General features: G+C 49.8%; 1 protein-coding gene across 1 annotated transcript; it reads right to left on the bottom strand.

The window, feature by feature from the left end:
• Positions 1–11150: 11150 nt before the first annotated feature.
• On the bottom strand, positions 11151–17138 carry LOC102377540 (deoxyribonuclease gamma-like). Its single transcript, XM_025194856.1, has 6 exons — positions 17046–17138; positions 16160–16248; positions 14840–14932; positions 14021–14133; positions 11847–11959; positions 11151–11205 (listed from the first exon to the last, which is right to left on the bottom strand). The coding sequence occupies exons 1-6, from the start codon at positions 17136–17138 to the stop codon at positions 11164–11166; spliced, it is 543 nt and encodes a 180-aa protein (XP_025050641.1). The 3' UTR covers positions 11151–11163.
• Between the last annotated feature and the right edge of the window lie 512 nt (positions 17139–17650).

The following is a 17650-nucleotide window of genomic DNA, read 5'->3' as shown; positions in this document are numbered from 1 at the left end:
TTTGCCCCTTGGGATTCTATCAGTTTGAGCGAATGCCCCAAGGGATATCTGGGACTCCGGCCACCTTCCAGCGACTAATGGAGAAAGTGGTTGGGAATATGCATATGACCCAAGTACTGGTTTATTTAGCTGATATTATTCTTTTTGGAAAGACCCTGGAGGAACAGGAAGAAGGGCTACTCCAGGTACTCAATTGGCTGGAGACCACTGGACTTAAGTTGGCCATTGATAAATGTAAGTTCTGCCAGGCCTTTGTGAAGTACATAGTGTATCACAGGAAGGGGACAGCACCGATCCAGAGAAAGTAAGTGCTGTGACCACCTGGCCTCGACCCAAGAACTTTAGGGAATTGAAAAGGTTCCTGGGATTTGCAGGTTTCTATCAGTGATTCGTTAAAGACTATGCTACAATAACTGGACCTTTAAATGCCCTGACTTGCAGACACCAGGTGGGAAGGTCGCCCCGCAAGAAGGGGCAAAACAATGACTTAAATGGGCTTCCTGTGACACGAAGCCCCACAGAGCCTTTTCGTCCCCCGTGGGACTCCTGGTGTGAAGATGCCTTCCAGGAGGTGATCCGGCGGTTGACTCAGGCACCTGTGCTGCCATATGCTGACCCCAACTGCCCTTTCATTTTGCACACGGATGCTAGCCTGTCAGGACTGGGGGCTGTACTGTACCAGGAACATGATGGACACCCGCGACCAGTGGCTTTTGCCGGCAGGGGATTGTCACCCAGTGAGACGTGCTACCCGGTACATAAGCTTGAATTTCTGGCCCTCAAGTGGGCCATCACTGAGAAATAATGGGACTATCTGTATGGACTACCTTCCAGGTGTGGACACACAATAATCCCCTTACCTATGTGCTCACCAGCGCTAAGTTGGATGCGACCGGCCAATGTTGGATCACAGCACAGGCCAACTATACCTTCAGCCTGCACTATCGAGCGGGACGAAAGAACATGGATGCTGATGCCCTGTCTCGACAACTCCCCAGCAACCCTGGCAGTGTTTGGAGCCCCAAGACAGTGAAGACCATTTGCGAGCTGCAGCTACAAAACCCTATGGGGACGAGGGAAAGTACTGTTAGCATGGCTGAGGTGTTGGGGTTGCCCCCTGAAGAGATCCCACAGGCCTGGGTTCAGTACACCACGCTGACTCCCTCCTCCTTGCCCCAGGTCACGGCCACGGAATGGCGGACAGCGCAAGAACAGGACCCGCATGTGCAAGAGGTGCTGCGTGCCCGGAGATCAGGGAATACCCGCCCCGCGACCCTTAATAATGCTACCCCAGCAGCCCGCCTCCTGTTGAGGGAGTGGGAAAGGCTTCACTTGTTTGATGGAGTGCTACATCGGGAGGTGCAGGACCCAGAAGGATGGAAATACTGGCAGCTGGTCCTCCCTCAGAAGTATAAGGCCCTTGCATTATGTGCCTTGCATGATGACTTTGGGCACATGGGGGTGGAGCACACCCTGGCGCTAGCCCGTGAGCGGTTCTTTTGGCCCAAAATGGCTGAAGAAGTAAGGACTAAATGCTCAAACTGTGATTGGTGGGTGCAGAGGAAGACCCTGCCCACTCAAACTGCCTATCTACACACCATCCAGCGCTCAAAACCCATGGAGCTCGTGTGCATGGATTTCGGGGAGGGGCACCGAAAGGGGAACGTGCTGGTTGTGATGCACCACTTCACCCGATATGCCCAGGCCTTCCCTACGCGAGATCAAACAGCAAGAACAGTTGCCAACGTGCTGTGGGAAGAGTACTTCTCCGTGTTTGGGCAGCCCGCAAGAATCCACTCCGATCAAGGGCGAGATTTTGAGAGCCGGTTGTTGCATGAAGTACTGACAGTGGCTGGCATACACAAATCGAGGACTACACCCTACCACCATTTGATGGTCTCAAATTGCAGGTAAGGAAATTGGGGCGGGCTACCAGGCCAGTGCGAGTCGGCAGCAATTTGATCCGGCTTCAGATCCAGCCACTTGGGATGGTCACGATCCGATCGGGAGCTCCGGGCCGGGTTGCGTCTCCATCCAGCTGAAGCGGGTCCGAAGCTTCGGAGCCGTCTAGGAGATCCAGGCATAGGGTATAATGGGGAATCAATGAAATATCTATAACTTTGTTGTTTTTTGTCTGATGTAGATGAAACTTGCAGAGGTGATAGCTTCTACTGAGGTCATAAAATTTGCTGAGTTTCAAGAAGATTGGTGCAGGGGTTTGGGAGGAACTGTACCCCAAATTCTTGAAAACCAAACTCACATCACGGGTGTGTGTCACACCACAGCAGGGTCAAAACTGCAGGGCCGGGAGCTCTTGCTGAGACCAAAAAGCCTGCCCAGTTTCAAGGAGATCGGTGCAGGGGTTTGGGGGAGCTGTACCCCAAGCTGTGGACAAGCAGAACTGGTGCCATGGGTGACGCTGCGTGTTAAGGCGCGGCGGGGTGACAGCTGCAGGGATGGTGGCCCCTGCTGTGACGCCTGCTAGCTGTCAAGACGATGGGTGTGGGGGGGCTCTGGGGCCCTGCACCCCTCGCTGCTGATGGTCAAACTTGGGCCAAGACTGTGTCTGTCTTGGGGCAGTTGATTGTCTGTAATGAGTCTTTCCTCTCCTTAGCCTGGTTTTGCAGGGGCTAATTGATGCTCGTTAAGTCATTATGTAGTAGCTAGGGCCTGTGTATTGAGCTGGTCCCCGAGCGAATCACGATTGATTGATAGTAAGTGGGAACAGGGCAGCGCAGCAGCCAGGCCTGCAGCAGCCAGGCCCTCCCGGCCCAGGACAGCCGCAGTCAGTCCCACTGCCCCCATGGCACGAGTTCTGCTTGCCCGCAGCTTGAGGGGCACTTCTCCACAAACCCCTGCACTGATCTTCTTCAAGCTCGGCAGGCTTCATCCTCTCTGCAGAGTCTACCACTCCTGAAAATTTCATCCAGATAGGACAAAAGCAACAAAGTTATAGATATTATATAGTTTCCACATTATACCCTAAGGCCAGATCTCCGAGACGGCCCCAAAGCACTTCGGGGAGCTGAATGAGGCAACGCTTTGACCCGGACGTGCTGCTTCGCACCCCAAAGCGTCTGAATCTTCTCCGGATCTGAAGCTCTGTCCGAAGCCTTGAACAGCCCTAGTGGTGATGAGGAAGAACGTGCTGGCTATGAGCCCGGTGGAGCTTTGGAAAAGATAATGTGAAAGGGGTTGTGGGATCTGCATCCTGGGAAATCTTAAGGAGCAGTTTCGGCAAGCACCTGCCTGTCTGGGGTGCTTCACACAGGGCTGATCCTGCCTTGAGCAGGGCTTGGACTACAGGTCCTTTCCAACCCTACTTCTCCTTAAGTTTTTTGATAAGAAAACTCAAAGGGTTTGGTCCCAGCCCTTTTAGCCCCCAGCAGTGTCTGGTAAAGTGTTGCAGAACTGAAAGGGTCTTTCTGAGGCTGTTTTATGCAGCTAGAAACTAGAGTTGTCCCAAGATCTCCTCTTCCTGCTGCTTGTACTGCACAGCGGTATTAAACAGTGTGTCCCTGCACCCCAGCCTGGGAGAAAGAGCTGCAGAATACATCAGAAAACCTGATAAATTAAACACATGTCAGACACTAAGATGGACGTGACTCATTAATGCTGGTCTAGCTTAAGTGACTTCCATACGCCAACATAAGAATATCAAGATTAAGAGAGGAGAGAAGTTTTACTTGTGATTTCTTCTGGAATAACGTTATCCCATCTTTTAATAAATGGGAATACAGTAGGGTAATTTGTTGTGTGTTCAATCCTCTTTCACATCATGGCCATGTCTTGCGTCCAGGCCTGGGGGCAAAAATCCACCCGCGGAGAGAAGCCATAGCAGGAAGCGTCACACACAAGCGAGGAGGCAGGGTGATCCTCATCCGACCCTGCATTTCTTGGCCGCTGGGAACTTCAGGACATCGTCTTCACCAAGATGAGCCCAGCCATGATGGGAGGAGAGAGGGTGGGTGGCGGGGTCCATCCGGAAGACTTGATGGTTGCAGGAGAGACCGGTTTGCATTCAAAACTGTTCGCATCCAGGGACACGTGTAGGAGTTCCTGTGGCACTTTGCACTCAGACCGAGTGGTGCAGCCTTTCATTGCGGTTTTCACACTGACTTCCCCTGCAGGGCACAAGACACACACACTGAGCATCACAGCATGTCTTACCGGTCCCTGCAACAACCCCCTCCTAGGCCTCACAGCCGCTCCCTCCTCCTCTCCCCATTCAACACCCGACGCCAGCGCCGGGACGCACATCAGGTCCTGCACTAAGACACCGTAAACTCCTCTCTGGTCTTTTCCCCTGACACGATCTCGAGAGTTTGTGTCATTTCAAGAGGGGATGAATTCACTTTCATTTACATGATGTGTGAGGGCTAGGGAGGGTGCGGGGCTGATGATGGGGCTGGGATTAGGGGGAGAAGTAAAGATTGAGCGGGGATTTGATAACAGTTTGCAAAGACCTGAAGCATAGTTATAAGGGGGATGGCAATAAACGACCCGGACGTGCTGCTTCGCACCCCAAAGCGTCTGAATCTTCTCCGGATCTGAAGCTCTGTCCGAAGCCTTGAACAGCCCTAGTGGTGATGAGGAAGAACGTGCTGGCTATGAGCCCGGTAGAGCTTTGGGAAAGATAATGCTACAGGGGTGGTGGGATCTGCATCCTGGGAAGTCTTTAGGAGCAGATTCGGCAAGCACCTGCCTGTCTGGGGTGCTTCACACAGGGCTGATCCTGCCTCGAGCAGGGCTTGGACTACAGGTCCTTTCCAGCCCTACTTCTCCTTAAGTTTCTTGATGAGAAAACTCAAAGGGTTTGGTCCTGGCCCTTTTAGCCCCCAGCAGTGTCTGGTAAAGCATAACAGAACTGAAAGGGTCTTTCTGAGGCTGTTTTATGCAGCTAGAAACTAGAGTTGTCCCAAGATCTCCTCTTCCTGCTGCTTGTACTGCACAGCGGTATTAAACAGTGTGTCCCTGCATCCCAGCCTGGGAGAAAGAGCTGCAGAATACATCAGAAAACCTGACAAATTAAACACATGCCAGACACTAAGATGGCCGTGACTCATTAATGCTGGTCTAGCTTAAATGACCATACACCAACGTAAGAATATCAAGATTAAGAGAGGAGAAAAGTTTTACTCGTGATTTCCCCGGAATAACTTTACCCCAGCTTTTAATGAATGGGAATACAGCAGGGTGATGCGTTGTGTGTTCAATCCTCTTTCACATCATGGCCATGTCTTGCGTCCAGGCCTGGGGGCAAAAATCCACCCGCGGAGAGAAGCCATAGCAGGAAGCGTCACACACAAGCGAGGAGGCAGGGTGATCCTCATCCGACCCTGCATTTCTTGGCCCTCGGGAACATCAGGACATTGTCTTCACCAAGAAGAGCCCAACCATGATGGGAAGAGAGAGGGTGTTTGGCAGGGTCCATCCAGAAGCCTTGCTGGCTGCAGGAGAGGCCGGTTTGCATTCAAACCTGTTGAAAACCACGGAGATGCGTAGGAGTTCCTGTTTCTCATCATGTGACATTTTGCACTCAGACAGAGAGGTGCAGCCTTTTACTGCGGCTTTCACACTGACTTCCCCTGCAGGGCACAAGACACACACACTGAGCATCACGGCATGTCTTAGCGGTCCCTGCAACAACCCCCTCCTAGGCCTCACAGCCGCTCCCTCCTCCTCTCAGCATTCAACACCCGACGCCAGCGCCGGGACGCACATCAGGTCCTGCACTAAGACACCGTAAACTCCTCTCTGGTCTTTTCCCCTGACACGATCTCGAGAGTTTGTGTCATTTCAAGAGGGGATGAATTCACTTTGATTTTCATGTATACAAAGGCTAAGAAGGGTGCGGGGCTGACGATGGGGCTGGAATTAGCAGGTGGATTTCTTCATTTTTTTGTTTGCTGTCTACTTTCCGAAGACTAATAGAGGACAAGAAACTTTGTGACTTTTACCTCCCCAGGGCATCCCTCTGCTTGTGCCTTACCCCAAGGAGTTATCTAATCTGGCAATCTCACAGCTGCAACATGATCACATCATAGGGATGATGCAAATAGCCATGCACTGAAATCCAGACACGGGTTTTATTCAGTCCGGTCGCTTCATTATGTTGGTACCGGTAACCTTGCGAGTTCTCTTTCAGAGACTGAAAAGGCTGATCCGTGTCTGATGAAATGCCGGCTGTTGAGAGTTTTGTGGCTGAGACTCTGGGGGTTTCTTCCAAGCAGCAAGACAGTTTGCTTTGCTCTCTGTACAGGGAATGGCTCCTGGAGGCAGTTGCCCCCTGGGAAGCTGGGACTGGTTGTGGGGACTGCGATTGCTGAAAGAAAGGGCTGTGTGCGTGCTGTCTGTGCCCACCTCTGGCCAAGGACTCGTGTCTCTGGTGTGAGTGAGTGAGTCACACTCAGATCTCCAGCTTCCCTGGCTCTCTCGTCCCCTCCAACAGGCAGCAAATCTGCTACAATCAACACACACACTTTCTTATAACCACTAATCTGCTTTCCCAGAGTGGAGGTCACAGCTGGGGGCAGCCTGTGGACAACCCAGCACAAGAGCTGGCCCTGGCTGCATGGTTTTCCTCCGGGTGCTTTAACACTGGAAAAAACCCATGACAGATGAGGAGGCTTTTTCAGCCAGGTCCCTGCCACCCATGGTCTTAGATGTGTCCCCTTCCCCTTTATTCAATAGTCCTCAGCTCTACTTCCATTACATTTGCCTCCTTTTCTTTCTCTTGCATGCATTTCTTGCAATGGGGTTTGTAAGATAAAACAAAAGATGACAGCACAGAAGGAGTAAACTTACCCGTGAGAAGTGTCCCTGTGAAATCAAAGCAGTAGGTCTCAGACCCGGTACAATATGCAATCTCATTGCTACAGTCATAAGATCCAAGGCCGAAGCACGCTGGACACTGCAAGCCATTGGGAGTGGTGTTCACTGGTGGCACTGGGAACAATCAGATCACAGTCGGGTTTGACAAGGTTAGAAGGGAAATGTGTGCATTCGAGATCTCCTCCCGTGTCAGCCTCTCAACCTTACGGGCGGGGGCACAGCTGTAGCTCTGGACGTGCATGAGCAGCACGGTCCAGTGTCCCCTGGGCTCCTGTGTGAAGCCCTGAAATCTTTCTCTGCTGAGTGGGAGTCTCCACGCCTCTGCATTTTGCCTCCCAGCCCCTGGCCCATGGGGTATTACCCCGTGCAAGGTCCCCTGCAGGGAAGGCAATGCTTCTCAGGAGCTCAGGACCACCTCCAGCAGGGCAAGCGAGACCTGCCACTGACAGCTCCCCCCACACGTCACCTGTCCTGCCTGCTGGGCGATAGGGCTGTCCCTGCCAGGCTCTGACCAAACTGTGTTCTTGCTGCCAAGAAGGCTACCGGCTTCCTGGGCTGCATTGGTAGGAGCATTGTCAGCACATCGAGGGCAGTGATCCTTCCCCTCTATTCAGCACTGGGGAGGCCACATGTGGAGTCCTGTGTCCAGCTGTGGGCCCCCATGACAGACAGGCTGAGGGAAGCAGGATTATTTAGTCTGCAGAAGGGAAGACTGAGGGGGATTGAACAGCAGCCTTCACCTCCCTGCAGGTGGGGTGCAAAGAGGATGGAGCTGGACTGATCTAAGTGGGGGCAGATGACAGAGAAGGAGCAATGGGCTCAAGCTACAGCAAGGAAAGTTAAGGTTAGATATTGGGACAAAATTTCCCATGAGGAGGGTGGTGAAACACTGGAACAGAAAGGTGGTGCAATCTGAATCCCTGGAAGACTTGAAGACCCGGGTAGACAAAGGCTTGTCTGGGTTGATGTAGTTGGGGCTGGTCTGTCTCGCTTGCTGAGCATGGCACATCTCCCGTGCAGCCTGGGAGGAAAGGCTGAGTTTCCTGAGGCTTCCCCAGCATCTCTGTTAATGGGGCAATGAGCTGGTGTCATCCCAACTGGCACCTGTGAGGCACTGTTCTCCAGGGGTGCCTGGGATCCCCTGGAGGCTCCCAAAAATGTCTTTTTTCACTGTTCACTCTGGGAACACTCTCCCCTTTGCTCACCCATCACAGCTTGGTGTCTTATGGTTATAAAAGGGAGGTTACTCCATGGCTTCCCAGTCCTGGTCTTGTTCTAATGGTCACTGGTGACTGTGGTCCCTGCCTTACGGGCTAATTGCATGGCTCCGTACCTTCCCTAAACCATGCCCATGCCTCACTAGTGCCATTGTGGCAGCCGCAGCGGGTCCTGCTTGGCCTCCCCAGCCCCCAACAACTCCTCCCTGTGTCCCTGCTGCAGCGCTCGCACCGGGCAGCAGGTAGGGAAGCTGTATGGAGGGCAGATGCGCGGAGCATGGGTCTGGGGCTGATGGAAGCACCGAGCTTGCGTGGGCAGGGGGTGGGTGGGTGTGTGTGAGGGAGGGTGTTGGGGTCCCCCCCACACATGCCCTGCCCATGGCGCACAGCCTCTGCCACCGGTGATAGCAGCAGCAGGCGTTGGGCACTCGGGGTGCTCGTGACTCGCACAGACGCAGCCACCCGGTGATGCACAGCTCCAGCCACTTCCAGGAGCTTCACGTGGAGGCAAGGAGCAGAGCCAGGCACAGCCCACGACTATCACAAAGAGCTCACATGCGGCTCCCAGGACTCATGCATCGCCACGGGGGAGCTCCACGCGATGGAGCTGGATGCCTTCCCTGCTCCCTGCTGCCATGTGCAGCTGTCTGGACTCGGTGGGTGGGGAGGCCCACCACTGCTTCCTGGCATGATCCCAGGAGCTGCACATGGCGGCAGGGACTGGCTCGTGGCTTGCAAGTCCTGGGAGCTGTACATGAACCCCAGGGAGTGGGGACCCCTCGTTTGGTCTGATTCGCACCAATGCAGACATGTGATATGCTGCCCGACCGCCCCAGGGAGGAATGTGCGGCTAGTGGATCGTGGCTCTGCCCCAGGTCTGGACACCGCTGCCACCGCTGCAGGATCCCGGCCCTGGAGCAGCTCCCCGTCCAGCTGTGTGCTCTCCCTGCTCTGGTTGGGCTGATCTCTGTGGAAATCCTGTCCCTGTGCTGTCAGGTCTGGGGGAGGCAGGGGCCTGAGACAGGGCAAAGCGGGTGGTGGAAGTAGCTTGTCTCTGCTGTGTGCACAGGGCATCTGCTGAATACACCCACAGGCTTGGATCGGGTCGTCTGGGTGATTTGCTTCTGACTTTGAGTTTTGCCTTTTTGTTTAAAAGCTTCAGAGGTCTTCTGTATTACAGTCTCTGCCTCCCGTGGGCATATTCAACCCGCTGTGGTTTGCTGCTGGCTTGGCTTTTGCAAGGTTCCCATGGAGCCGTTTTATCGCTACACACAGCTACAGACCACACCGGCTTCAGGCACCCCTCCTCAGCAACCCGACACAAAGATCCTTCCTTCCTTGGCATCTGCACATTTTGAGACACAAACGAGGGCTCTTGTGCAAAGCTGCAGAGAGCCGGGCAATGCCGCACCGCACCTGCTGCCATTGCACAGACGGGAGCTTGGAAAGGAGCCACAGAAATCCCTGCAGCTGCTGTTGTCCAGCTCCACCAGCCTTAGCGAGCACCCACTGCCGAGGCCTCCACGCCTCGTGTGAGCCACGGTTCTGCACATTTTGAGACACAAACGAGGGCTCTTGTGCAAAGCTGCAGAGAGCCGGGCAATGCCGCACCGCACCTGCTGCCATTGCACAGACGGGAGCTTGGAAAGGAGCCACAGAAATCCCTGCAGCTGCTGTTGTCCAGCTCCACCAGCCTTAGCGAGCACCCACTGCCGAGGCCTCCACGCCTCGTGTGAGCCACGGTGCTGTGCTCACCGCAGCACCCTGACACCGCAGGCAGATGTGGGCCCAGCGCTGACCCCCGTGCGAGAGCACGTCCTGCTGAGTGAGAGGTGCCGTGTGCTGCAGCCCGGGTCTGGCACCTGGACGTTTCCCAGATCGGCCTCGACCAGCCTGACTGACCCCGGGGAGCTCTGCCACCCCATCAGATCACGGCCCGGGGGGAGTTGTCTGCAGGCAGCCTGGGAGCAAAGGGCTGGGACAGGGATCCATGGCAGGTGACGGCACAGCGAGCGCTGCGTGCGTGAGTGCACCTGGGATATGCTCAGGACCAGCCCGATGGCCCTGACGGGAGCATTGCACTGGCTCCAGGGTGAGATCCCATCTGGAAGAAGGGAGCAGCTGGGAAATAATCTATATTGCACAGAGAAAACCCCAGCAAGGGGCAATGCAGTTCTTTCTGTAACACCCCATTACAGCGGCACCGGGGCTGCAGCTCCAACCCTGAAGCTGGCCAGGGATTTTTTCCTGCCTTTAATTTATGTTGTGTCGGCCCCACGCCCAACCCCTAAATAATACTTCCATTCCTGATTTCCTTCCCTTTTATCAAAGCAGCTCATTTGAGATCTCCTCCCCCAAACCCCCAACAAGCCAAGCAGTGACTTCCAGGGAGGGATTTGCTTTTACTGAGCTCAGACCTCCTGTAGTTCAGCTGCCCCCGCAGACAGCCACTGGCTCATCTGCAGGTTGTGGAGCAGCTGCTGAGTGGAGAAGGAAGGGAGCAGCTGGGGTTGATTTGCAGAGAGGAGTGGGTCAGGGCTGAATCCTCTTGCAGCGGGTTCCCCTGAGAGCTGGGCATTATTCAAAGTCCTGTGAAGTCCTCGAGACCCTCTGCCCTGCCTCCTTGGCACTGGGCTTTGGATCAGGCGTCGAAATGGGAGTGGATTGGACTATAGAGACCCCTGCAGTGGGCTGGAAAGACCTTGGTCGTAGCCAGGGGAGGGGGCTGTCACTTGCTTTTCTGGTGCACGCGGATGAAACCCCACTGCGAGGGCCTGGCAGACTTCATGCCTTTCACTTCAGCTTAGTGAGCCTGCGGTGGACCTGCCCCTCTCCCTGACCACATCCACCGATGCTGAATCTTGGTAACCATGACTGGGGTGTAGGTTGTAGCCGTGTTGGTCTAAAGACATGGGCAGACATTCTTTGGGTGAATCTGATATCTTTTATTAGACCAACTTAAACAGTTGGAAAACCATTATTAAGCAAGCTTTCAGGTTCAAAAACCCTTCGTCAGGCTGAGGAAGTTTCAGCAGTTGGTGTGTGCTCTTCCTGGAGGGAATGGAAAGTAAAGATGCCAGAGGCTGGGCTGGTCTGCATGCAAGACAGGCAGTCAAGTGAAGATGTAGATTGAGCGGTCAATGGGAGAGAGAGGCTGGGTGGGGGAGAGAAGGGGGATGAATAGTAGAGAGGTCTGCCCTTTCTGGGCCCCTCACTCGATCTTCAGACAAACAGAAGGGAACTGTGATGTCTCTTGTAAACCTTCATGCAAATTTATCGCTTTACCCACATCAGGGAATTGCCATTTCAGTGTCTGTCAGTTCAGGTGCTGTGTGTCTTTGTGCAGATGCACAACCTTACATAAGATCATGGGCTCCTGCTCTCTCCAGGAAACCATGTTAGATAGTCCTGTTCATAAACTTATCCAGCGCCCTCTTGAAAGCAGTGGAGTTTCTGCACCACTACTCCAAGACTGCTCTACAGCTTCACTCTTCTGAGAGCTAGAAACCAGCCTAAGTTTGTTAACAGCCAATTTATGCCCCTTTTGTTATTGTAATTAAATAGCTGTTCTTCCTCTCTGGTGAGTACTCATAGAGAGGTGTTTGTCTTTGTGGAGAGAAATCAGGGGAGTCTGGCACAATCCACCTTTGAAAAACATACATACTACAGTTTCTTATTTCCCACATGCAGACAGGGAGTGAGTGGGCAATTTGGGCTTCACCCTTCTCTCTGCCTCAAGCCTATGTTTAGTATAAACCGTTTAGGAGTGTATATTTGAACTTCAAGATGACTAACCTTAGATTTCCACTTCTGTTTCACAGCTAAATAGACATCGTAGAGTTCATCAATTTCTCGCACAGCTGTTTCGGGGGTCGTGTGCTGAGGGATTATCACAAAGTCTGTGACCGCTTCGAGGCAAAACAAAATAATAGGAAAAAAATCACTTCATAAAAGTTAGAAGACATTTAATCAAACACGTCAGAAAAAACCTGGATGAAATGGAAAAATAAGCATGTGCTCTTCTTTTAGAAAAAGGGAGTTTCTATTTGAAACAAAACAAAACAAAAACGCTTTATTCAAACAACTTTTTATGAGTATAGTTAAAGTAAGTCCTAATGATACTCCCATTAAGCAGCTTTTCTTGCGACCATGCATAGAACCTTGTGTCTCTTGGGGAAGCAAATCTAACCTTTAAAACTTTGAAACAATTTTTTTTTATATTGTGAAATCTTATAAATGTGTAGGTGTAGGGATCATGTTAACAGTAAGCCTAGCAGATGTTCTACTAAGGCTTAATCCTATGTCATGCTGAGTGTTGTAGTCCTGTTCTAACAGTTTTAAAGCATGAATTCATCCCATTGCAGCTACTTGCATACAAAGAGCTTAGCTCCTGCACTAGTACAGGGGCGCTCAATGCCCGGATCCGGCCTGCAGCGCCATGTCATCTAGCCACAGTGGCACTGCTCCCTTGCTGCCAAGTCCATGGGGAGCCTTGGGCTCTGCATGCTGGATCCGGCACCCAGTCCCAGGGCTGGGTGGGGGTGGCACTGGGCCCCAGAACTCAATTTTGCTGGGGGGGGTTGGGAGGAGGCAGCACTACTCTCTGGGATCCTGGTGTGGAAGCGGGTGGCGCTGGCCCTCTGGTCCACAATCCTGGTACATGAGGGATAGCACCAGACCCCTGGGACCCAATTCTAGCACACAAGGGGTGATGCTGGACCTCCAGGGCTTGACTTGGCCCATAGATGGCCTGATCCAGCGTGTGGCCAGGATCTGGGCCACTCCTCTGGCCCACGGGGCTAAAAGGTTGAGGACCTGCATTCTGGTCAAGCATTCTGCTGGGTCAGGGCCAGAATGCTCGGTACGTAATGCTGGGATCGGCCACCTACAGCCTGCAAACTACATCTGGCCCACCAAACAACAGCATCTGGCTCAGGACACCAGCAGTGGGACTGGAAAAAATGACAACAGGGTTGGACAAATGCTTCAGCAGTAAATTAGTGGGTGGAAGAAACAGTGGTGGCTGGATCATGAGCGATGGCCTGACTTTTGACTGAGCTGTGTTATTTGGGCTGCCACTTCTAACAGGTTGCTTACCCCTGACTTCATGCAATCGAACTTTAAGAGTCCACCTGTTAGACTTCCTTTTGACATGACTGTGATCAGTAATATACCACATGTTGCATGTTTGAAGGTTTCACCTCATAGGAAAAAAAAACCCCCCACTGTCTGCTTTTCTTTTAGCTGAAAAATATCCAATGCGGAGGTGAAATGGCTTCTTCCAAGGACCTATTTATTAACAGCACTATTGCACACGCTCTCCCATTGCTATCACCTTTCTCTAGATGATATATGATGTCAGCATGGTTTGTGGTGCTGGTCACATGAGAAGCTGAGCGCCCTACAGAAAATCAGTAACTATACTAGCTTGTATTGCTGTATCAGCAGCAGTCAAAGCACATTTGTATCATAACATCAGCGCAAACCTGGAGACACGGATCTAGATTGTATTTCTGAAGAAATCAATGATGAGCAACCTTTTACTTTTCTGTCTCTGATTAGGGGAACTAGAGCCAATTCTGAGAAGTCCCGAGTACCTGTTGATTTCTGGTGAGAAATGAGTGCCCTGTATGTTACAGGACCAGGTTTTTCAGGTGAACTGTTTGCTATGAGAGAGGTCTTTTGAAATAAGATTTCTGACACTTTCATCTGTCCTGTACCATGCATATGGCCTAGTAGAGGGGGTGAAACTTCCTTTCCAATTTGCAATTTTTTGACACTCCTACGATTAAAATGACTTCTAAATGTCAAGGTCTGTTTGCGATGAAGCTACTATGTCCATGAACATCCTCCTTGCAGTTTCTACAGCAAGCTAACCGACCCCATGACATCCTGCTTATAGTGAAACTCAGTGTTACTCGCTGTTTTCCCCTTTTATTTATCAAAATTAGCTCTTGGTGATATCTTACCACTTCTTGGAGCCTGGAACCAGACAACAAAGGGTTCTCTAGAAAAAGCATCTTCATCCCCAGGCTGACGGTCAGGATACTGATAGGTTTGCTTCACTGATACCAGTTTTGGTCTGCAACACAATAGGATCCATAAATAGAATATTACGTATTGCTCTTACTGACAGCTCGCTCAGGTTTGTTTCTGTAGTCAGTGATTTTCTTGGTAGTGGTAGAAGTTACATTATATTACATTTGTGAAGACCTTACAAAATATCAGTATGGTAGGTAGTCTGAATAAGAGCATGCTTCAACATCAGCTGTGATTCCTAGATCAAGTAGTTAGCATTTGCTTTGCATCCAAAGATTGAGGCTTGGTAAAAATAATAGTTGCAAAAACTGAGGTCAATCCCAAATCTAGGCAAGGACTAATTCCATAAATGCAGAATAGGAATCTGCTGTTTTGGGGTTTTTTTTGCCTGAAGCTGTTGGTTTGGATGAATGATTATCACCATATTGGTGCATGTGGGGAACCAGAAGATGAAATCCTAACCCTGTTTGAAGCCAGTGAAAAAGTTGCTATTGGCTTCAGTGGGGCCAGGAGTTTACCTGGTCTCTAAACAGCCAGGATCCAATCCAGGTAGGGCTTTGTGTCAAGATCATAAGCCTGATTGATATTTGGGCATGAAAGGGAAGCCAGTGCAGTCATGTGAGAGTTGGCATACCAGACTCTCCGGTACTGACATTGCTAAGACAACATACGGCTCTATTCTACACTAGTTTGTAATCACCATGGTGTAGGTACAGTTTGCAAAAGGAAACGGTAGAGAATTCACTTACCTATAGATGAAAGCATATTGTTCCTTATAGGTTTTTCTTCCTAATCGTTCACTGATCACATATTTGAATTCTTTTTCTGTTCCTTTTGAGAGACTAAAAAGAGAATATTTAAGTGGATGTCTCTGTATATAACAATTAGGTTTCCATTTAAATTTACATGAGTGAACATGTACAAGGGTCAGAAAAAGTGACTTCTTGTGGTGGGTTACAGAGATAAGAGGCTGACAATTGTATATTGTATTGTGTGGTATATTCACTCAATGTTTTCCTTATAAAACTTTCATTCCGCTCTTTTTGACCTTGAGCTTGTACCAGGCTATTTGTTCTTTTTCCATATCACATTTCTATTCAGTTTTACATTATTTTTTTCCAGAACAGTAAGTAATGGGTGCATCATTTTAATTTCAATATTATCTTTATCTTGCAAAGTCGTTTTGTATTAATAGTACTACCTTTTTCTGTGTCAGTTTATCAATTAACTTTTTCAAAGCCCACTTTAATCAGACATTTATGTCCAAGATGGTATGTGAATTTGTGCTAGATGTCTTCAATAAGATAATTAGGGGCATGGAACACTTTCTTGTGAAGAGGGTTTGAAAAGATCGGGACCCTTTGCCTTGGAAAGGAGTAAAAAAGACACCTCATAGTAAAAATCTATAAAATAATGCAGGTGGTAGAGAAAGTAAGTTGGAAGCCTTTTATCTCCCCGTCTCATAGTTTCTGGGTTTTTGGCTGTAGCCATGTTGGTCTAAGGACATAGGCAGGCAAGGTTCTTTGAGCAGCTGTGTGATCTCTTTTATTACCCAGTTGGTCTAATAAAAGATATCACATCTACTCAAAGAACCTAGTTTGATATTTAAGGTGGAAAAGTTCAAAATTGACAAATAGAAATATTTTTTTTGCAGGATGTATAATTAGATTGTGGAACTCATTGCCATTGGATGGAACTGAGGCCAAAAACCAGCATGAGTTGAAGAAGGATTGTATTTTTTATGTAAACAGTGGGAACATGCAGAGGTATAATAGCTAAGGCTAATGGGCTAAATTTAGGAAGTGAGAGAGAACCTTGTTAAGGCTTCAGTCTCTGATTTCTAGGGATTAGTTTTGATGGAAATTCTTTGGGGCCAGATTACTGCCTGCTGTAGGCTTCTCACACCTTTCTCTGAAACAGCTGGCACCGACTTCCTTCAAGGGTACTGCGCTATATGAAGCACGGTTCTGACCCAGTATGGCAATTCCTATTTGTCTCTGTTTTCCTGCCAGTTCTCATGACTTTATGGCCTTGCTTATGTGTTTGTGTACTTGAGTAGTTCACCTTACCTGTTAAGCTTCTCCATTAAAAAAGGGCATGTTTTGTTTTGGGTGTCCTTTATTTCCATCACTAGCATGATGTCACAGCGAGAAATAACCTGCAATAGGAAAGGGCAAAGGACATATAGCAGGATTGCATTAAGGGTGCATGGAAGGACTGGAAATTTAAAAAGAGACAGAGCAAAGCAAGCACTGAAAACCAATGGTCATGATAAGGTGGAAATGCCCGTTGTGAGACTATCTTGCAGGTGATTGGGGTGGGGATGTAGATGGAGAGAGAACATGACTGTAGTGTTAGCTACTGAAGGCAAAGGGAGTGTCCTTTCTTTCCAAGCTGGGTGGTTGCCCCATGTAGCTCATTCTTCTTTGAAAACTTTTATGAACCATTCAGAAAATCCTTGAGGATGTGAACAAACTCTGCCTCTGGTGAGAGAACTGTTTGTTTTCCCCAGCTGGTGCTTCTGCAGATCAGCTGATGCTATTTTTGTCTGTCTTCATCATCTTGTGGCTTTAGCTTGTCCACTCTCCTTTAGGCCCAGGAGCACCTTACCAAATAACTTTGCTCACTAGGGCTAGGATTCAAAAGGATGGTTATGCATTCTAGTTCCTAATTTGTGCTTATGAAGCCCCAACCATATCTGTGCTTAGTTGTTCCTTCTCATGTCCACACTTGAAAGTATCTAGCTAGGTACTGGGGCACTTAACTACTGCACATGCCCATAATATTCACCATTCTGACTGAGGTCCATGGGGGCACATGTGCAGTAAGCTAAAGTCATTTTTGCATTTAATAATGGGATCCATGAGTGCGTAAGGGACCTTGTTGGCCCATTTTCCTACCTGCATTTTGAGAACAGCCATATCCACATCTTGACTCTTTCACTGCAATGCTTACCAGAATGTCATTGGTTCCTTTGCCCTCACCCCTCCCGTAGACTTGTCTATAAATATATGGCTTGTTTTCTTCCAGCAAATGTTGCTGTCTCATGTTGGCTTCTGTGCTCTGACTCTCTTAGGATGTCATTGGTTGGCTTCTTCTACAGGTAACTTTGGTTTAGCTAACTATAGAAGGCTGCTGTCAGATATCCAGCAAGGACGCCTGATAAAAGCATAATTTTGGCTAACATTTTTGGCAGTTTCTAAAAGTGATCCATTATTCATTGCAATGTATGAACAAATAAGGTATTTTATTGCCCTGTGTTGGCAGGGAATCGTGCTGCCTGAGTGCCTGTCTGGCCTCTTCTGTTTTGATGTTTTCCTATATAGGCAACTGACTTATTTGGGGTATTAAACCCTCTCTCCCATGTCATTTCAAACTGAGGGAATTTAAAAACAAATGTATAACTGCCATTAGCAAGGACAAAATACATGACGTTTCTTCTCGGCGAGTAACTTTCAACAACAAAACAGATCATACAAACATAAAGGCTCACAGCTAAGTCTCAGCCGCACTCATGGTCATAGTGACTTGCAAACGACACGTCATTTCCCTTATTCTCA

This window comes from Alligator sinensis, unplaced genomic scaffold, assembly GCF_000455745.1.
Source record: "Alligator sinensis unplaced genomic scaffold, ASM45574v1 scaffold1225_1, whole genome shotgun sequence".
In the NCBI taxonomy this organism is placed as follows: Eukaryota; Metazoa; Chordata; order Crocodylia; family Alligatoridae; genus Alligator; species Alligator sinensis.
Note: the sequence above shows the minus strand (reverse complement) of the source record. Positions and strands in the feature narration are given on the sequence as shown.